Here is a 22997-nt window from a genome sequence, read left to right on the forward strand (position 1 = left end):
GCTGCTATAGTGTGAATATGGTTTATTCCTTCAGAAACTCATATTGAAACTTAATTGCTATTATGAGTCATTAAAGTACAAGACTAGGTAAGACCTTTAAGAAGTAATTAGGGCTCTGCTCTCATGAATGAATTAATCCAATTCACGTGACTACTCAGTGACTTATCTTGAGAGTGGGTCTACTAAAAAAGTCAGTTTGGCCAGGTCTCTTGCATAATCCCTGTCTCTCATCCTGCCCTATGCCACGTTGAGACTCTGCAAGCAAGAAGGTCACCACCATATTTAGCCCCTCAACCTTGGCCCATAGCCGTGAGCCAAAATTATCCTCTTTTCTTTATAAGGTAACCAGTTTACAGCACTGTTATTAGCAGCAGCAAGTGGGATAAGATGGAAGACAAGTGTCCACAAATAAAAAGAAGACACAGGCCACCAGTCTTCCCATCGTCTGTAGAATAATATTGTCCAGGTATCTCTGCTGCCCATGAAGAGCAGATGTGTCTTCTAGGGGAGATGGTCTCTCTCTTTTGGTGGGGTAAGTAGGACTTTAATTTTGCCAATTGTAGAAGAAGAAGTTACAGTAAATTTGGGGGCCAAGAAGTCTCAATTTTTATCCTGGGCACCTTGGGGGTTCACTGTAAAGTCAAGTTTAGCCCCTCATCCTGCTTAAGAAAGCAGAGAGAGAAATCTGTGTTCTAGCTGGCTTATTGTCCAGGCAATCCAAAGTTAGTCCCTGTGCTATTTCAGATGTTTCTGCTTGTGTTGTGATACTTTAGCTTTGGGTCTCCAGGGTGCACACAGATTATGCCACACTGTAGACTCTCAGTAATGCTGGCTAGAGACCTGATGAATACAGGATATCTAATGTCGCACACGAGGCAGCAGTAAAAAGTAAATTGATAATTGAATTATTTGCTTCTTTATTTAAATGAAACAAAAATACTCTTTCTTTGGACTTAATAACCATAGAGTGAATAAGCTTTAGTAGAATACTGGCTAAGAGCCTTTGATTACTAGAGTAACTACAGGTCAGCACCAAAGAAGCTTTGGGCTGTTATTTTTTACTTTCATAGTTCCATCAGTCTGATTCCAACCATCTCATTGGAACAGTTTCCCTTCATTGTAAAAGAAAAAATATTCATTATAAACTAAGTTTCTCCTGAGGACTGTGGACATAAGCAGGCCTTTGTAGCTGGTGTGCAGGTACATAGAAGAGCAGCAAGGCTGTGCTGGACACCAGTTTCCTGTACTGGGCCTGGTACATTGAAGCAAAGCCTTCAGTTCCAGCAGATAAAGAAACCAAACATTACCTTGGGCAGATGAAGTGACTAGAAGTTAATGGAGTTGTGATCATCACATGATAAATAAGAATTGGGATGCAGTTTTTGAGATAAAGGCAGGGAATTCGAAAACATTTTATATCCCATTATTCCCAGTAACTTAGCTTATGGTTATATATCCTATACAGACTATTGCTTTTATTGGATAATAATATTTTGCAGATAATTCAATTCCAGAGTGATCTGATAATCTAATAAAATTATGAGTTTTGGATATTACACATTAAAATTCCCATCTGACATCATTGTACCATACACAGATTTCTTCAGTGCTATGCTGCCTTCAGAAAAACCATGAAGTTACAATTTAAAGACTTCAATAAGAATAGATTATTTTGTTAACCACATTTTCCCTTAATAAAATTTTAGTACAGTGCCAGTATGTGATACATTTTAAATTCAACCATAACTATTTTTTAGGTGTGAGCATTTTATGACAGATTTACGAAATTAATCCATACTTTTGACAGCCTTATAAGTCCTTCAGAAAAACAAAAAGCAAAAACAAAAAGAACAGGATGAGTTTTAGCTATTCTATTGACAAGGACAGTAGGGAAATGGAACGAAATTAGTGTATTTACAGGACAACCTTTAAGACCATAATCATATGGTTCCTCTCAAATGCTCTGGTAATGGACCACAGAGAACGGTAAACAAGATACATCACTTAAATATTGTACACATCAACCTTATCAATCTTAGCACTGAAAGTAAAAGCAATGCATAAAATTAATTTCAGCTTTTCAAAAACAGAAAGATAGGAAGATAGTGGATTCATGATTTTAGTTGTATGTATTATTATAAAGTTCTCAAAAGTGATTCAAGGATGAGTAAAACATTTTATTCTCTAAACTATGGGGATGTTGAACGTATTTAGAAGATATGTTGCTAAAGATAAGGAACCGGATTTATTAAAAATAAAATTAAAATTATGAAAACAAATTTGTATAATAGTAAAAATATTAGTTTTTAGTAGAAATATTAGTGTTTAGAATAATAAAAATCTAATAAAAACTACTTTAAATCTTTACTATATAGCACGATTTTTTTAAAGAAGTGACTAGATTAAGGAAAATGTCATCTGCTTGCACTCTAATCTTATTTTTATCTTTTAATTTAATTAGACAAAATGAGAAACATACTAAATAGAATTTCAACCTCAGGATTAAAGGTCCATTATGTTGATATAATTCAGCTGCAACTTTGGTTGTTCATGCCTAAACAGTTTCACAGCTAAATACAATTACAGTTTAGAAATCTTTCATTTTTGAACAGGCATATTTTCATTAAGGAAATTACTTGTAAATATTCGGGTCATCTACTTATTTAAAAATCTCTTCATTCTTCCACCATTCTTATCTTAGGGATTACATTTTTTCACACGCACAAAAAATAATGTTAGATTTTTTTCCTATCATTATTCTTCATACCTTTAAATTTATTGTTAGGTTTCATAAACAAAATTGATTTTCAAAAGATGCCATTTTTCTTTTTTCCCTTATAGAAGTCCATCCATAGAGATATTTCTGGAAGTATCACCAAATCTGATCAGTATTTTAGATTTCCATAACTTTCTTATAAATTAATGAAAAACAAATGTGTGTATACTTTCATATGCAAATAAAACAAATGATATTGATAACTATAAAAATGATCAAACTATGTACTATGTTGCTAGGATAAATCACTGGAATAAGTTACTAGAATAAAGATTATTTTGTATAATTAAAATCTTGAAAGTCAAAATACTAAGAATTTTAACAGAAAGTCGTGTAACTTGTTTGTAAGTAAGTTTTTATGACATGTAAAAGTAAAATAGCTAAAATAAACTATGAGAATCCCTGGTTTAAAAATGTTAATTGGTAAGTTATGTATCAATAATCCCTTTATGGCATCATGGCTTTAAAGAGCAAATGATCACTTTTAATTTGCCTAATTACTATATTTTAGGCAAAATTATCTTTTAAATTTTTTGGAGACAGTTCTATTTATGTTTACTTATGCTTGTAAATGGAGATATGAGGAAATCTCAGGATCTGAGGCCTCTCTTTAAAAGAAACATTTTAAAAATAAGAAAAATCACAAATGAGTATCATTTAACACACTTTATTTAGACTTCCAAATAGCTTTCTATTTTCTAATCCATTCTCTCCTCACAAAGGACTATTCGTAACACAAGTTACAATAGGAAAATTTAATCTTAACTGAGATTAAAGATTTGTGACAAAGTAGAAAGCAAAGAGTAAGAATGGAAAGAAAATTCTCAAAGCAATAGGAAGGTAGGAATGCTGTTCCCTGGAGACCTGAGCCAAAGACTTGTATCTTGAATTCGCACGTTAATAACAATGCATCATAGTTGCTTTTAGGACATAATTATAATATTTAATTTTCCTAAGGAAATGAGCCATTGTAGAGAAGTGTAAGAAGATGTAATAAGCTAGTGATTGAAGAACATAAAGGTAGAAGAAATTTAATGTAAAGTACAATGTATTATAAATCTAAAAAAATAATTTAGATTACTTGTATACCTTGATGGATTCAGTAATCTCTCAGGTTATTATTCTGGACAACTTGATGAAGAAGAGCAATCAACTATGAATAATCAAAGCTACAACATGAGGAAAGCACACTTAAAAGTGGAACAATATTAAATAGAAAGTGAGTAACATGGTTTCTGTTGCAGGAGTGCAGTCTTTTATAAAACGTGGTCAGTTTTAGATTTTTGTAATATGCAAAAGGCCTAAACAAAATTACCGCCCCCCCCCGCGCCCCCCCCCCCCCCCCCCCCCCCCCCCCGTCAATGCCTGACCCATAAAAAGAACCTATTCCAAAGCATGGGTGCTCATTTATAAATCTTTATGAAGGGAACCTTCGGGGAGGAAAAAAAACATACAAAACAGGGACATTTGCTAATGTTAAACAGAATAATGGAAAGATTTAGTGATTTTTTGAAGGTCACAGAACAATTGAATGACCAGGCTGGGAAGGAACTTGGACCTCCTCCCTTCCATGCAACACTGAAAATTAGCAGATGTTTTTTGCACCCCCTTTCTACTGAGAAAGTTAGCAGGAAAGCTTGTCAAATGTTCCTACTGGTACTCTTGGAAAATCAGTTTTAAAAATATTCTTTTAAATACTAACTTGACTTTCATAATTAGATCATAAAATTATTACAAATACTTATGTAGAAATATATATTAAAACATAATTTATTTTTATTACAAAATGTTGACAAATATTAATATAGATTACAAACATTGAAATTTCCAGGTAGCTGTGTTTGAATATTGCAACATTTCTTTCCTGACTGGAAATTATATTCTATATTACATTATAAATTTAACACTAGACAAAAAAGAAACAATTTGCCCCCCACAATCTAAGAAACTTAGAATTACTGTAAATATAGCTGTTTTGCTTTTATTTTAAATTTAAATGCAAAAGATAATATACCTATATTGTGATAATACACCTATGTTTTAATAATACAAAATGCATCTATAAACTTACAGGAACTCTGAGGCAAGCAATTTCCAGCTAATCTTTGAAAGCAAAACTTTGCATTTTGGAAAAATTTTACTAGTCTATATACTAGTCTAGAAACTTATTACTCATTCATTTAATCAGTCAATCAGCCATATTTTTATTCCATAACTATCATACTCAGGAAGTGTATGGAGCAGAAAAGAAATATATGTTCTTGACTTTCAAATTCTGAGAGACCACATTAAGAAGAAGCATTAACAGAGACATCCATTTTGTGATGACTCAATCCTTATTCATTTTTGAGAGTTCTCATACTCTGGGGGTTTCAGTTTCACTTTGCTAAAGCATTTTTTAAGTTTCAACATTAACTTTGTTGTAATCAAATATTCTTTCCTTCTTTATCTTTCTAGAGCACTTTTGTCAAGTGTACATTATTCAACCTGGTTTTGATAAAATTGAGCCATCGTGGAAAATGATGTGATAAACTGTAATCCAGTTGAGGTGCTTTAGGAACTGTTATTGTATGAGGTTATGAGAAATGACCCTAATCAACAAATTGATGATAAAAGTTCAGTAATTTGAGAAAGTCAAATGATCTGTTCTGACTAATATTTGGAGGTTTAGTCACAGTTGAACAAACAGAATCCAATCACATTAACACTTTGGTGAGAATTAGACACTGTCTCAAAGACCTTAGGAAGGAGGTTCAGAAGTAGCATTATGATCCTAGTGCAGACCTTTGCAGTACCTTTGGGAAGGTCTCTTTTGTTTCTATTTTTTAAAATATATTTTAGTTGTACAAGGACACAAAACCTTTATTTTATTTATTTTTATGTGGTTCTGAGGATCAAACCCACTGCCTCTCACTTGCTAGGCACTTGCTCTACCACTGAGTCACAGCTTCAATCCTGGGAAGGTCTTTTTAATCAGCTGTGCACTAACTTCCTATATTTAGATGAGCCAAATGTTTAAAATATGGATGTTTGATATTTCTTACATGTAACACACTATTTCAATTTTCATGAAATAGGTCAACTGATTCCCCATAAAGTTAAAGACTCCACTCAAGATAAAAGCTAGAGCTAAACCCAGATCTTCACATTGAAGAGCAAATTCAAATCTATCCAAGAACTTTTCAAGGAAATCCTGTATAATTCAGCATTTATAAATAGACCTAAGATAGAAGTAAGCATAAATATGAGAAAATCTCACACTGATGATAGAATATGCCAATATAATGGTGTATTTCCTAAAAACCACAATCAGGTAGGCAGCTTAAAGTGACTTGACTTCCATGTGCTATACTTAGCCATATTCAAGGTCCAAGTGATCGTTGTGTCCAAAAGCCAACCATGCCCTGATGGCACCCAAGGGAAATGTGTTGATGAAGGTTTAGACGTACAGTTCAATATTCCTTTTAAAAGAGCTCTTTCAAATATGGTTTATTTTATTGACAATTAAAATTTTTTATTGAAAATTCCCAATGTTTCTGTGTAAGTAATATAAATATGATGGATCCAGAGTTAAACAGTGATTACATCTACTTCTTTAGGGAAAGGAGGCTTCTTCAATCAATATATTTTTAAGTAATTTTGATATTGCAATGAGTCATCTGAAAACCAAAAGTGTATTGAACACTTGTTTTTCACCTGCATCATTTTCTTGATGAGAAGTATGGATAGACTTTCACCTTTAGAAAGAATGCACAGGCAAAAGGAAAGCTTGGAAAATATTTTAATAAGAAATTCAAGTTTTAATTCTCTTTTGCTAATTTTTAAGCAATGTACAAGAAGAATTACATTTTAAAAGATTTGGCTGTCTTCTATACTCTTTGGGATAAAACTAAGCATGTGTGACAGATATATGGGGTAAATTATTTTAGAGTAATGATTTTTTTAAATAGATGCTGGTTTTCAGTTTATAACTTGTCTCAGAGAATAATACACTTTTATATTTAAGCCTTTTGAGGTTAGTTTCTCTGTATGTACAGTACACTGAAACTCAACTTCATATGACTGAAGAAACTAGTTTCTAGTCAGATCTGTTTTGTCAGTGTACTTCCAATTTTATGCTGCAGAAATGGGCTTATTGTTTTTCCCCTTGAAAGGTAGTCCTCATCACAGCTTTCTGCTTTGTGAGAATTGTTCTTTTTCCCACTCACGAAACTTGAAAATCGCCACACTCTCTATTTCAAACATATACCTATATCACCATCCTTAATCCTTCTATTCTTGTTCAGGAATTTGTGGTTCTACTTCCTGGACAATTTGTAGTTTATTCTTGCTTCCTTGCCCTTGGTATCTTCTTAAAATTCATCATTTGCCTTGCTAACATAATTTTTCTACTGAATCACTATTTAGTTTAAAAAGAGAGGTGCCATCCTGTAATCCCATCTACTCAGGAGATTGAGACATAATGATGAAAAGTTCAAGGACAGCCTGGACAACTTAGTAAGGTGCTGTCTCAAACAAATTAAATAAATAAAAAGGTCTAGGGATGTAGCTCAATGGTAGAGCCCCTCCTGTGTTCAATCCCCAATAGGAAGAGCTTGGGAAGAACAAAAAGAGAAGGATAAAAGAAAACTTTAAAAGAACAGTTTTGTGTTTGTTGTTCTTGTTCTTGTTGTTTTACATTAAGGGTTTTCAAGTTCCTTGAGTAGCACTATCTGATGGCTCCTCATTCTTGCAACAACCTCCTGAGGGCAGGACCACTACAGAAGAAATATAATAGGTAACTAAGAGCAAAATAGTCTGAGTTTGAATTAAGCCCAACTATTTAGAATAACCATGTGACTCTGGGCAAGTGACATAACACCCGTGTTCCTTTCTCCTTAGCCTCACAAAGTGTGGTATCACTCTCAGGAGTTTTTGGTCAACCTTACATTAAATTAGAAAGGGTCCAGGAAAAGGCTGTGGAGAGCCAGGGGAATATGTCTATACTTAAACACTCATGTCTTTGTGATGTGTCATCTTGACTAGTTTTGATCGTTATCACCACTATTTTATTAAACTCCATGGAGTTGGGGACGGGCACAGCTGTTCATATTTTTGAAGATGTTATCTATCAAAAGTCAATTCACAGTAGACATTTTCTGAATTAGGCTTTGGGATGTGACAAGGATATACCCAACTCTTTCAAGGTATAATGGCTCATGTAAATGGTATGAACATCAGTCATTTCTTTTACTTAAAATGATTTTATTTAAATTTACATAAAATTTGATTTAACTTACATTACAATGAACCCACTTTAAGTACACAACTGGATGAGTTCTGACAAATGCTTATACTCAGGCATCACCTTCTCAATCAAGATATGCAATATTGCCACTACCCCAAATTTCTGCAGTTAATTCACCAGACTGTCCCAATCTACGAAACCATTCATCTGCTTTCCTGTCATTACATATTATTTTGCCTGCCAGTTATTTTTAATTTCTAAGTTAGAATTGTTTCTATGTTCCAACCTGAATCATGTTTCTACTTAATCAACTTACTCAGTAACATGCAAGAGGAAAACCAGACGTGAGGCATAAATTGTTTTAGGTTGAGGAAGCAGGTATAGGTGGATTTTACTTTAAACTTAATTTCAAAATGGAAAACAGCATTTTGTACTTCCGTAGCTGTTTTATTCTTGAAACGTTACTTTTGTTCTTGTTGCTGTTTTGTTTTTATTTATTTATTTTTTGTGCAGTCATTTTAGCAATTCTAATCTCTGCTTCCTGTAACCCTGAGTCCCAGCAAGGTGAGTACTGAGTATTGGCAATGCTACATTGCATGAACCCAGGTCTATTGATTACTTCTTGGTCCATTGTTCTTAATGGAAGTTAATTATTGAATAGAAAGGAGCTGTAATCCTAGAGTGTAACTTGCAGGAAGGATCCCTAAAACCTAGCTAGCTCTGGATGCCCTCAGGAGGCTACTCCACGGGTCTTTGGAGATCTTTGACTATTTAGCACAGGCTTTGAGGATAGCACTCAGAGAGCTCCTGAGGCAAAAAGATGCACCGAGGGTCTACAATAGTGTTGGCAGCTGTAGTCAACAGGCAGGGAAGGGAGCCCAGGTGGCCTGGGGAAAGGGTCCAGAGGCCGGACGTGGCCTGCAGACTCAGGACTTGACACACTCACTCACACAAAAGAGGCCGGAAAGTGTCCGGAGGAAGCCCGTGCGTCACCGGGACGGAGCCCAGCCGGACCCTGCCGCGCCCGCCCCGCCATCCCGGGTACAGGGCCCCGCACAGCCAGCCTCGCTCACTGCCAGCGCCACCGCCGCGGCCGCCGCCAATGAAGCTTTACCCGCTCCTAGGTGAGTGCACCGCGGTTACAGGAGGGCCGTCACTCGTAGGAACGCGAGTTTTTACAAGGTGGAGCTCACGTGGCAAGCGTATCTGTCAGAGTCCCGGAGGAGAACTGACGCAGGACTTCTCAGGATGTTTTTCTCCTTGGCCTTTCAACTCGATCTTGGTATTCAAGGCTCAGGGACTGTTGCTTTTTTACTCCTACTGGAGAAGTCCCCAAGCACTCAAAGTCTCAGACTTTGACCTTTTTTTCTGATCTCCCCACAAGAAACTTGGGACATTCAAGCCATTAGCACTTGGGGGCGGCTTCCTGACATTTTAAGGGGATTGCCTGCCCAGACTTTGGGTTCATTTAAAATACCATTTTGATGATGCTGCCCTGAAAGATAATAAATCACATCTCGGAAGGCGAATTAATTCTGGTTTAGACAGTATATACGTGGGCCTGGGATTTAGGATTGAATGTTTAAGGATCTCTTGGTACCAGATAAGGACAATTTATCTCAGATGTCTGTTTTCAGAACAATGACTTCATGATTCATAACTGTTGGTCCCCAAGCCTTCTCTTGAGAAGATCTGGAACAACAATAAAAAAGGAACATCGTATGCTTTTTCTTATCTTAACAGTTCATAAAATATCACTTCCAAGTTTATTTTCAGTAACTTTGAAATAAAATCTTGTTCTGTTTTTGTTTGTCATGTTTCCATTTCTGGAATATCAATCTTTGGACAGTATTTTGAATTTTGTTTTAATTTCCCCTAATGTAAGAAAATGTAAAAGAAATTATGTTATAAAATAGGCAGAATTAACAATCATTAGAACTTGGAAGAAAGAATAAACAACAATTACATTCTTCCTCCTAGATAATAAGGTATCATCTTAAAATAACACATATTCAAATATGAAGACTCAAATACCAGATTTCCTTGATTTCTGGAAAAAAAATTACCCAATTATTACTCCCAGAGGAGGAAAATTGCTTTATAATCCTGCAGTTACCTGTGAAGGATGATATTAGATCACCTTGGCACAATGATCTGGAAACATAGTTTTTATTACAAAACTGTGCTACTTACTATATTTTAGTTTTGTCAGACTTTACTTGATAAGGATTGAAATTGATAAAGGTCTTTTTCTTTTTGCCTAGTTGCTTTTGTGCTGTTATTTAACTAAATGCTCCCTTGGGAAATTTTCATGATTCATTTATCTAAGTGGAAAGAAAGAGGAGTATTTGTATTTATTATATTCTAACTCAACATGGGGAGATGTTTTTAAAAAGATATTTTATGTTTTCCTGTTTTATCTAGTGGGTTTTTCCACTTTGTTGAACTGTGTCCATACTCAAAATTGCACCAAGACACCCTGTCTCCCAAATGCAAAATGTGAAATCCGCAATGGAGCTGAAGCCTGCTATTGCAACCTGGGATTTTCAGGAAATGGTGTCACAATTTGTGAAGGTAAGCCATTTTATTATCTTTTATAGAATTTTCTTGTAAAATTAAATTTCTGATATGATGGCATTTTTTATCTTTCAGAAATTAACTTGTTTCACCTTATACCATTAGATTGCAGGCTATTGAAAAAAGGCTAATTAGCTAAAGAAGTTTGAACATCCTATGTAAATTTTTACTGCATTTTTGATTTTTTGATGCACATGACTGTATGTGCATATCTTTTGTTATGAATATTAAAGATTGCTATAGAACCTAAACTGGAAAACTTAGGTGCCAAGAGCAGAGTCAGTACTTTGAGAGCACAGGAACACAGGGGTCATGGTCAGGTTATACTCAAATGGGTGGTGCTTAGAGACTTTCCTAACATCTTGACTACCCAAAGTTGAGGATATTAAGAGATTTGAGAATTTCTCTTTCATACTTTAAGTGTGGGAAATAGAAAAGAAGGAAGGGAGGCAGAGAGAGGAAGACCTTCTATTCTGAAGTAGATTCTTTCATAGATCTTGAAGGTAGAGCCCAGAGATTGCTAGAAAGTGTCCTCCAAGGGTGCTCATTGATTTAGTAAACAGAACACCACCTGATAAACAAAGTTACGTGATTCTTGTGTGTGGCAGCACTCCTCCCCTCCTTACAAGTCTCTCTGAATCTTTATTTATTCTCTTTGATTTTCAAAAGGAGCTAATTTTAACTAGGTCAATAGCACAGAATTCTATGTAGGAAAGAAAGAAGAAAAAATGTTCCAAGTCATATAAATTAGTTCTAAAATATAATTAAATGGCAAGTTCAAATTACAGCTATGTGGTATTATACTTCTAAATGTATTTAAGATAACATGGACTTTTTTCAATTAAACCAGGACATTGTTAATATTGCATGTGGTTGCTTATAGCATAAACAAGTTGTATCTCGTGATTCAATTTGATAGACTCTTAAAAAGATTAAATATGCAGTATAAAATAAGACCAAACACCATCATAATTAGTTTAATGTTTAAAAAATGTACAGAAAAGCTACAGTTTGCTTAATGGTGCATTAGATCAGGCATTTCTGTTTTTACATAGAGCCAGAATTTGTAATGTACTATTCTACAATCACTACAAAATACTTTCCATAAATAATCATAGATTTTTATTGTGTATTTAATTGAATGGCATTATGGGAAGTTGATGGCTGAATGACCTTCAAAATATTGCATCAAATATATTAGTGTGCTTTTCCACTAATCATTATGAATTGTATCATTGTACTTCATAAGCAGCATTGTCTTTTTGTTATTTAGATACTTTTCAACTGCCATGATTACCATCATTAACATCAATAAATTTTCACTATTTGGACCTTCAGCAACCAACCAGCTCATAATCATGCTTTTAATGATTTCTTTTAAAAACGCATCTTCCATTATCCAATGCAGTTGTTTTTCACCCAACTGCCTAAGTCAATAGCCACTTAAAATACAGAAAATATTTTCCAATGGAAAAAACAAAACAGCAAAAATAAAAGACATTTAGACCCTTTGGTCTGCAATGTCTCCTCACTCAGAATGAATTTATAATGGAAATCATTTTTCTTATTATGTTCATGTTAAATTTATATCGCCTTTGTATTTAAAGAAAGTTACAAATCCTTTTGTTTTAATATTTAGTATCTGAGGTTAAAACTAAAACTGTTTAAACAGTGATTTTTATCTTTTTTACCTCTTAACCAATTCACTGACACATATTCACATATTTTCTCTGAAAGTATAATAATATGTTCCTTAGAATTAAACCACTGTATTCTCAGTTACTGAGTGGTTTATATTTTGAATTAGAAAATTCTTTCTGTACAATTTATATTGCACTAATAAGAAACGTCTGGACAGGTTAGCTGTAGAGGTGTCTACTTATTTAGAAATAAATGTTTTCTTTCTAGCATCATGACCATTATAAAATTTGGTTCTCTTAAAACACACCTAACAAATAACCCAATCTCTCTAAATGTACCAGAACAAGTGTTGAACTAGTCTTGTAGAACTTGGATTACATAGTTCATAGAAATAAGTATTAGTAGCAGTGAATTTATTTTATTTAATCATTTTATTGACAAATATTTATTGACATCCTTCATCATCATTAACATCACTATCATCATGAAATGGAAATTAGAAGCAGAAGTGAAGGGAAGTGGATGAATAGATGAGTCCTTCTACTTGCAGATAAACTCATTAGGTGGGGCTATGTTCTTGGGAACTTTATGGAATCTGAATGAGAAAAATGATTGCTCCTGATAAGGATAGAAAGGGTCAGGAAAGATGTAATTGACAGCTAGTGCATATGTATATGAATGTTTTCATGGTTTGAAATATGACTACTATGAAACAACATCAAAAGGAAAATAATGAAGTATTGATGCCTACACCCAGGAAGAAACACTTTGCATTTAACAGGCATTTTTTCATCAATGTCTAATAACCATATTCGTGTTTCTAGTCAGGTGTGGTGGTGCACACCTGTAATGCCAGCACTTTGGGAGGCTGAGGCAGGAAGATGGACAGTACGAAGCCATCCTCAACAACTCAGTGAATATGTGCTTCTAGATCTCAACTGGAAGAAAGTTATAGCAAATTAGAGAACAAGGACACTAGTAAATGAAGAGCAAATGCTGTTACAATAGCTATCTAAGAATTAGGAAGAAATTGCCCATGGATTCAGAATGTTGGGGAAGTATTAGTTCAAATAATTCATTAGTAGGATTCTAGCTGGGCTAAAATATAAGTGCTGAGGACAAGTGATTGCTTTCATGCTAGTTTGTTCCTTGGTGATAAAGAGGATGCTCATCAGTAGGCATCAGAATAGATGCAAGGCATACAAAATGTGAGTGTGTATATGTGTGACAAATGTATGCTATCAGTTAACACAATTAACTATATTGTCTAAACCATGCTTCACAAATAGTAAGTTTTAAATATTTAATGAAGTCATAATTTCCTTAATAGAAATGTAAAAAAAAAAAAAAAAAAAAAAACTAACTGCTCATCTTTGCATCTTATTTCTAGAATATTTCACATTTAACTATGATAGATAGATCTAGACAGGTCAAGCCTTCCTAACCCAAAAATCCAACACCTGATATGCTTCAAAATCCAAAAACTTATGAGCCCAAACATAATCACAAGTGAATAATTCCACACCTTACCTCATGTGATAGGTTGTGGTTTAAATCACACAGATGTATAACTTCTGTGAAGTTGCATACCTAGAATATAGAGTGAATCAAAACTACCTGGTTCAGGTCAATCTGGAAAAATTATTTTTTACAATAACTTCTAAATTTCAAGGCTTCAAGTGGGTATATTTTCATTTTTTACTATCAGTTCCTGGGAGGAATTGCTAGCTCCTCTGATAGTTCATCTGAAACTTTTCTTGCCCTTATATATTTATTACATTTTTGTGATACTGAAACTTGGGGTAGAGAGTTGAGCAATATCTAGGCCCACAAGTTATTTTCTTTTTCCCTTCCTTCTTTCTTCCCTCTTTTTTTCCTTTCTTCCTTTCCTCTCTCCCTTCTTCCTACCTTTCCTTCTTTTTTTTTTTTAAATTTAAATGTTTAGAAGGAGTTGACTCTTTATTTTTAGACAATATTTCAAGAATATTTAAAGAATACAAATATGTCTCAATAATATTACACAGATATCTTATAAATCATATATAGTATATGTCACTAAATACCTTTGGGGAAGCAAGTATTTTTGCAAAACAAATGGATTTTTCATACTGCAGAAGAATTTCCCAACTGACTGCATACTGCTAAAAATTTGTAAAATTAGGAACTCTGGGGTGCATCTAGATAGTATACCAAATTTCTTTAATATAAGCTTTATATTTCTTTGGCATTTCTTGTACTGAATGGAAAGTGGAACCTATTTGAGAAATGGTCATCTAAATTAACTCAAGGCTTCCACTTCAGGATGCAGATTTCTGTTAACTTTATCCAAATAAAAAATATCTTTGTCAATTTTATAAATCCTTTCCTTGTACTTGAAATATGACCTCTTTCTTCCATTCAAAAGAAGGTTATGCAACAGAGAGAATAAAACTGCCACAATAATTTGGTAGAACTTCCTAAATCATATTCACTCCACGAAGATTGAAATTGCAGTAATATAGTGAAAGAAAAATATGAAACAATAAGCCACTGCAAACTTTTATTTAGGCTAGTATTTTATTTTGAGAATGAGAAGAAAAAAGGGATTTGTGCTATTTTGTTTTGCTGATAGGTTTTATAGTTTTAAGATCTCAAACTTTTCTGTTCTGACTTGTCAATGTCAGTTTTGCAGGCTAAGTTTCAGAAATCATTTTTCAAAACCATCCTGTTGTATGTGTACCTCATAGGACAACTATTACAATTACTGAAATACAAATAAGAAATATATATGTATATATAGGTCTTTAAGAAAGGTTTACTATGAACATCTAATTTTGAATTTCTCATTATATTTTATTCCAGATAACACTAATGAGATATTATGAAAATTCTCCTTTACATAGAATTCTTATTTTTGACCACTTTCTAATGAGTTTTATCCAGATGGATTCATTACACATTTAGAAACAGAAAAGTAATATAGGTAACTGATAGTACAGGAAATAACACCAAAAGGGTAAAAATGAACACATTGCTTTTGAATCTTAAACAGTCAAAAAGAGTTTTCAAAATTCTGTTAAGTCAATCATACATAAGGTTTCTCACAGTATTTTTTCCTACTTATCACAAGGAATACTATCAGAGTTGATATTAGGGTATTGCCTTTTCTCCAAGTGAGCATATCATTTTAAGGATATCATTAAGGCCAAACATCCATTGCAATAAATAGATACATGATAGATAGCTCTTGCTATGTAATAATTGCTGATGATAAAGCATCAATGACAGTAAATATCATATATCATTTTTCTAGAATTCATTTTCATTTTGCATGCAAAGTGAATATAGAAGCCATACCATCTTGTGTTTTCTGTCCTGCCATTTTTTTTAGGAACTGCAAAGAAATTAAAATTAAATGAAAAATGTGCTTTAGTTGTGAATTTTTTTATATTTAAATTCTCTGTTGCGATTTAAGAAAAATACTGATGGAAAGGAGAACAAAGAGGGAGCAGAGATGCACTTTTAATACCACAAAATAAGTCCCTGAGTTTCCATTTTCAGAGTTGCTTTTATAGATCTACTCTTCTGTCAATGTTTTAAGGTTGTAAACTTTATTTTGCAAAATTGGTAACGTTTCCTTTCTTCTGGCACTATCCTTTGACTCCCTTTAATTGGACATTAGTATAATTCATAGCCAACTCCTGATTATTTGAGAAAAATTATCCATTTTTCTATTGGTCTAATTTTATATTATTTCTCTTCTTCCCAATTTAGTCTCTTAAATGCTTAAATAAGTTCAAAATTACAACTTAATAACAGAAAAGGTAATATACTGATGTTGATTTTACTACTTTCTGTGAGCTAAGCTAAGCTCTTTACATGTATTTATGAATTTAATCCTCACAATAACTCTCAAAAGTAAAAGCTGGTATTTTCCCCAATTCATAGATTAAATAATTTGCCAGAGAAAGCATATTCAGAGAATCACCTTGTAAAATTCTCAAACTGCCTTGTGAGATGTGTGTAAATAAGGAAAGTGAATCTCACTGACATAAAAATGAATTATTTTGGTTCTAGCCTTTCTGCACCTGCTTTTTACCCCCATAACATTATCAAAATAGTTGAGTCGTGGTGACCTGTTAATTTCTGGCACAAGTACAGGGAAGCTAGAACTGTTTATAGGTTGCGATGTCTTGATAATATTCACAGATGAGGCACAAGTGTTTAGCTCCTGTTCAGACACTTCCCTTAAGCCAAGTTAATCAATTAAAGCAGTAAAATCAGAGGGGTTCCATGAGGAATCCACAAATGAAGAGAGAACTTGTCCAAGCAGATTTTGGTGCCATAAAAGGGGGCACACCACCTACAGTTGGTTGCAATGAAGGTGGTGGCCTTTCCTCATGGTGCCAGCTCTCTTTACTCTTCCCAGAAATGGAGTAGAAACCTACATGATTGGTTGAAATATTATTTTCTAAAGGCTACACAAATTGTCACTCTATTACCCATTGTTGGTTGCCCCCAGATAAAGCCAAGGAAGTACTCTAAGAGGAGTACTTGGTGATCTGCTTGAAGGAACTCTTGACAGTGAAAATTGATGCCACCTTTCTGTCTTCTTCCAACTTATGCTATCTGCAATATGCCCCCTCATGTGCACAGAGAACTCTGAATTCTCTGATGATAAAGAGGTTATACTGTCTCACAGGCAAAACCTGGAGCAAGCTACCTGTGATAATCAATGATATCTGTTGATTATAAACAGGAGGACATTTAAGCATGACCAGTCACTAAAGAAAAGCCAACAATAAAAACACAAAGATGAATAAGAAAAAAATGGCCTCTAAAGTGATACTTTTAGGAAGAGAAAAGAATTGAAGGGAAAACTACAATTTATTTATGTTCAAAGAAATTCTGGAAACTTCATACTCAAACAACAAAATAGCATAGGCTTCTATGTACAAAAGAACTGTCATATCACAGAATAACTTTCTACTTGCATAGATCCTAAAACATGGATCTAAAGCATGGATGCTGTTTAACCTCTTACATCTCCATTCTCTTCTTGTTCACTTTTTATAGCAAGAGCTATCAAGACAACAGCTAGTAAATTGTTAGTGTTGCAAACAGTGCTTGAAAACCACCGTAAGACTGATGCTAAAGTCTCCTATTTCTGGGTTTCCCATCCTGCAAGGACGGTTAGCACATAGAATAGGGAAACTACAAATATCAAATTTATTTGCACATCAGTGGAGAATACACTGGGACTTCAGTAGCCAAGATATTCAGAGAATATCAACTCAATATAGGCCCCCTTTTTTTAATATTAATTTCACCAATTTGTTATCTTTTCTTTTATCTGTGCCCAGACATTTCTTAAATGCATCCTGAGTTTTATTTCATGAATTAGAAAAAGCAATAGTCAACCTAATTGCATGATTTTCCTGTGCTTTTCCACATTTTAATGTTATTCATATAGGAATGGAACCCACGCCTAGTAACCAGGAATAGTGCATTATACTAGAAGAGACTCAGTTCCATTTGATTGAGCTCAAACTTTTTTTTTTAAACATACCTATAACTTTCATGGTTATAATAGTGCAGTTGTCTGCAGTCTCCTCTGTTCTTTTAAACTGATCTCTGGAGCTGGCATGACAAATGCAGAAGATGCTTCCATGGACTCCGGTACTCCTCATCTCCCCACTCATGACTATCACCTCATGATACTTCTTCCTGTGGAGCCAGAATGTGACCTCCAACTTCTTGTCCCAATCTTACTAGTTAGGTGTCACAAATTGTTAGAGGTTGGAGCATAAATGAAAATGTTTTCCTATGTTTTCTCTGGTGATTTCCTCCCTTAAGAGGAATTACTGAATCGATCTTCAGAGAGCCCCCATGTATTACAGAGCCCCACAGTGAGGTATTCAATATAATCTGATCAGTGAGGGAAGCACTATATTGGAGTCACTTGAACAATAAAAACAGGTGGAAGGCTATAACACCGTTTGCTCCCCCATTTGGGGGTTTAGTCACTGTTACATACAATTGAGAGTATTCCCATTGAATACTGGGTGCACAGCCATTTTAGGAGAGGGCAGGAGGGTTGTGATTCAGGTGATATTATAATTACCACATAACTAACACATGGGAGAAAAATGCAATTTGCCCTTGGTTGAAGTTCCATAAAGAACTTGGTAAGAGTGAAATTGATCCAAGATCCTCTTAGCTAAAAAGGAATCTAAAGTCAAATTTCTCCATTCTAAGGATGATACATATTGTCAGACATCAAATAAATTTCATATTAGGCTCAATAAATAGGGTAGAATAATCAGAGGAGAAACTGGGGTCTTTTCAATATTGGAAATATTATAAACTGAGACATATTGTCTAAGACACAACTGATATGTCACCTTCTTTGTAAACCTTTTTAAATTTCTATCAATTATAAATTATGGATTTTTTTTCATGTTCTAGTAATTTCATTTTATTTTACTTTAATATATTTTATTGAAATAAGTTTCAGTGAGATGTGCCTGCTTTTCAGTAGTGACTGGAAAATCCCAACAATCACTTGTTCTTATTCTTGTTTGTAACCTTGAAAACTACCCATACACCTTTGATTCAATTTGTAAAATGCTACAATTTTAGATGGTGCCCCATTTTTGTGCACACCTATATGGACTCTATTAATAAACTGTAATCGTTTGCTCTGTTTGCTTTGGCAGGGTTTTACACATTTAGAAAGGCCCATATAGCAGGATAACCTTAGATATAATCCCATCCCAAATGCCTTACTGTAAATAAAAATATCCACTATACCCAGGTGAAATTTACATAAATGATCAAAGGTAGTGTCAAAAACTTTACAGAAGTTTGCTCCATAAAATATTTGTTTTCCTACTTCATTTTGAGTGATTATCTATGCAAGACTGAACATGTTCATGAATTAGGAAGCATTATGTTCTAAGGCAATGTCAGTTGTAATATTGACACTAATACCTTGTGATGGTCTTCTATTTTTGAGGCACTGTGGCTGGTCTCTTTAGAGAATCCAAGAATTACTTTGACTATGTTCTTTCTTTTCACATCTTATATATAAAATATGTTTTTTAAAGAATACTAGGAAATATGAAATCATTAGCACTTAGGAAAATGAAATTTTTACTTCTAATCATAATAGTTCTTTGATGGTTTATTCTTCAGTTAAAAGAAGTTTAGTCTTTGCTATGCATAATACCTGTCTCATGCTTATCACTCCTTCCCATGAACCAACCTTTATAAACAGCTTTATGTGGGGTTGTAATTATTCCTCAGTAAGCAATTAAAAATGAAGGGGTTTTTTTTGCATTAATATGTATAAAGCAAAAGTTTTGCAATTCTTACAATTCATTACTAGAATATTTTATTTTATTATCAATCCCTATATTTGTTTAAAATGTGGTAGATCAGAAGTAAATAGCAAAGAAATAACAAATTCCCTCTCTACTACTTTAAATCATTTTATGAGAATATTGATAATCTCAATATATTAAAAGTGTGAAGAAAATATTGTCTATCCACACAAAAAGAGTTTTGCTTAAATTTTAAAAAATGTATTTTAACCCTCCCCAAGTATATTTTACTATTCACCTCTGTTTTTCCAGTTTTTTCACTGCTGGGACTAAAAGACCTGACCAGAACAATTTTAGAGGAGGAAAAATTTATTTGGAAGCTCATAGTTTCAGAGATCTCAGTCCATGGACAGGAGGCTCCATTTCTCGGAGCTTGAAGTGAGGCAGAACCACATGGTGGAAGAGGTGGTGGAAGGAAGCAGCTCATATGACCATTAGGAAGCAGAGAGAGAGAGCTCCACTTTCCGAAAGCCACGCCCCCAATGCCAGGCACCTCCTCCAGCTACACCCCATCTGCTTTCAGTTCCCACTCAATCCCACAGGTGATTAATTCTCTAATTGGATTAAGGTTCTCACAACCTATCATTTCCCTTCTGAACCCTCTTGCATTGTCTCACACATGAGCTTTTGGGGGACACCTCACTTCCAAACTATAATAATCTCTTTACACTAGGAAGGATTCTTTTTATTCTGTCTAGTATTGCTAAAATCAATCAAAAGATTTCATATTTAGGAGAATGTGGGGAAAATGATTTGAGGAACTCTAAGTATATAATCTCAGTTAATTTTCTACTTCCTGTTTGAGATATGATTTTATATCCTGTGTTTTATCAACCATTTAACCTCCTAATTGGACCCAAGGATTTGAAGTTACAATATAATTTGTTCGCCTCATGAGAGATTAGCACTCTGTGTTACATATTATAAAATATTTGCATATATCTAGTTAACATTTGAATTGTCTCTTAAAGTAGATAAAACTATTCTTTCACAGATATAAAAATCAATTTTCTGAACTTTAAAGTGCCAAGATTATTGAAATATTTTAGTTTCTTTACCTATTTTGGTCCATTGCCATTGAGCATAGATGACAGACATCAACCTTAAATTACTGTAGTTTCATACATGGTTGTGAGTAGGGTGAGAATGAGGATATTATGAGGGGGGATGAGAATGAGACTATTATGAGGCAGGGAAATGTATTGAGAACAATTGGAATATAGGGAATGACCTGTATGCACCCAAACATAATGTACAATGGTATTTTATATTCAGGTCAAAGAGTTTCCATTAAAAATGTGATTACCTTGAGTGCTGTTCGTCAGACAAGCTCAACTCCTGCAAACTTCCTATACGTGGGATTTACTTTGAGGCTATGTTATTTTCCATATTAACATGATTTGATTTTTTTTTCTGCATTCTTGTGTTCAGACACATAATTTATATTACCAAGAAATCTGGATTAGTATACAGATTCATAGGTTTTCTTTATACTATTTTACAAGTTTCCAAATAAATCTCCATAGACAGAATGTCAGAACTGTTCAAACCTTATACTTATTTGGGGAGGAAATTAACCCTTTGGTCCTTTATTTGCCATGGGAAGAGATAATGACTTTCTCTAGGAAGATTAGAATCTAACCAAACATTGTAGGCTAAATATAGCATACAAAACCTTGTGCCATTTGTGAAAATACTATCAGGGAGAAAACCCAATGACTGAGTTTCTGCACTGTATTTTTTAGGTACACAGATTTAATTTAGAGATTATAGTTTGAAAATAAATTTACTGTATGAGTGTTTTTGGCTGATAAGAAATTGATTTTGTGACCTTGGTACACATTAATTGAAATATCTGGCAATGTGTTTTGACTAGGTTAAAGGCGCCATACATACTGGGTACCGTATTATTCCTTCATATTGAAAGTGCAAGTTAATCACTTCATTACTGTTATAAGGAAAGAAGCTACATTTTGCTAGTGGGGAGGAACTAAATAATCCCCTGCTATTGCTCAACAAGTGGGTTATATGTATCTAACATTATATTATAAATACAGTGAGACAACTATTATGTTTAGTTGACACCATATTGAAGGTGGAGCCTTTTAATTTAAGAATTATATTACTAAAGATTACAGTATTTTATATTTTATAATATTTCAAATGTATTTATAAAATTATAAATAAGAAAGTATGTGCTGATGAGCATATTGAGTAAAATAAAAATTATTTACATTTGAATTAGTCATTAAATTTTAGTATGTAGTTTTCAAGATGTTAGATTGTTGGCACCTTAAGTGGTTAGTGTTCTCCATGCATCCAAATGTTAGGTTATTTAACAGGTATTGACTCTGGTTGTATTTACACAGGAAAAATGAATTTCAGAAGAGAAAACAAATTATGAAATGTTAAAAATCTTCTCCAAAATACATAATTTCCATAAGATTCTTTTGACTTGACTAGCCAGATCATTATCCATATAATAATCATCCAGACAAATGCACATCACTTTATTTCTCTTTTGTGTGTTTAACATGAGAACTGAAATGTAGGTCATGTTTATGAAGTGACTTCATGCTGTGGGCCCTTTGCTGGACAAGAACACATCTTAAGTCTTAAAAATTTAATATTAAAGATATAAATGAAGTCATGTTTAACTATTAGAACTAAAATTAGGAAGGAATATGCAGTCTTTGGTGCATTTTTGATAATTAAGATTGACATGTTCAGACAGATCAATCAGGTTTGACCAGATTAAACAGAAGCTAAGGTCATTCTAACATTTGCTTTGATAACTTTGTCTTTGTGACAATATTTTGATATTCTGAAATAAAAGAGTTGAATATCCTTTGTGTCAGAGAGGTTCTTATGCCAGGTTTCCTGGTGACATATGGAGGATAAGTTCTGAAGATTATTTCTGGACCTTTATAAACACAGAAACCTATTGAGAATACTCAAAAAGAACAACAAATCTCTGTTGTATATGCAATGCAGTAAGGAGAGCAGATGCATGATTATAGTGTTATGTTTGTTCAACTAATGTTATGTTCATTGCTGCAGTTTCATAATGGAATACCATGTGGAGGAGAATGATCTTTTAAATGTGTTTTGGACTTTGAATTTCAGTTTGTTAGTAAGACAAATGTCAAAAAATTTTCAGTAGAGGCATTAATTGTCGTTATAGTCAACAACCTCTTTATACTTATTCTTTGAAAAACATCAGATGGTTCCTCTAAGAATAAATAAGTATAGAGTTAATCTAAGTTGAAGCAAGGCTTTAGATAGTAGTACAAGTCACATTATTATGTTGAGGACATAAAACCTATATCTTATCAATTACCAGTGCAACTACTTTAATAAAAGATTCCAGTTATTCCCATACTGTAATCTAAGAACCTACTACTACAAATAT

General features: G+C 33.7%; 1 protein-coding gene across 2 annotated transcripts in view; it reads left to right on the forward strand.

Annotated features, from left to right (window-relative positions):
- Positions 1–377: 377 nt before the first annotated feature.
- The window catches only part of Adgrl4 (adhesion G protein-coupled receptor L4), a 118746-nt gene continuing 96126 nt past the window's right edge, over positions 378–22997 (forward strand). The window contains exons 1-4 of one of the 2 annotated variants that reach the window (XM_047526466.1): positions 378–532; positions 8517–8567; positions 8961–9127; positions 10428–10577. In XM_047526466.1, coding sequence (XP_047382422.1) covers positions 9106–9127; positions 10428–10577 — 172 coding nt within the window. In that variant the 5' untranslated portion in view covers positions 378–532; positions 8517–8567; positions 8961–9105. Of the gene's footprint in view, positions 533–7533; positions 7554–8516; positions 8568–8960; positions 9128–10427; positions 10578–22997 lie in introns of those variants that run through there. The other variant, XM_047526474.1, reaches the window with a different exon arrangement.

Source organism: Sciurus carolinensis, chromosome 1 (assembly GCF_902686445.1).
Source record: "Sciurus carolinensis chromosome 1, mSciCar1.2, whole genome shotgun sequence".
NCBI classification, from domain to species: Eukaryota; Metazoa; Chordata; class Mammalia; order Rodentia; family Sciuridae; genus Sciurus; species Sciurus carolinensis.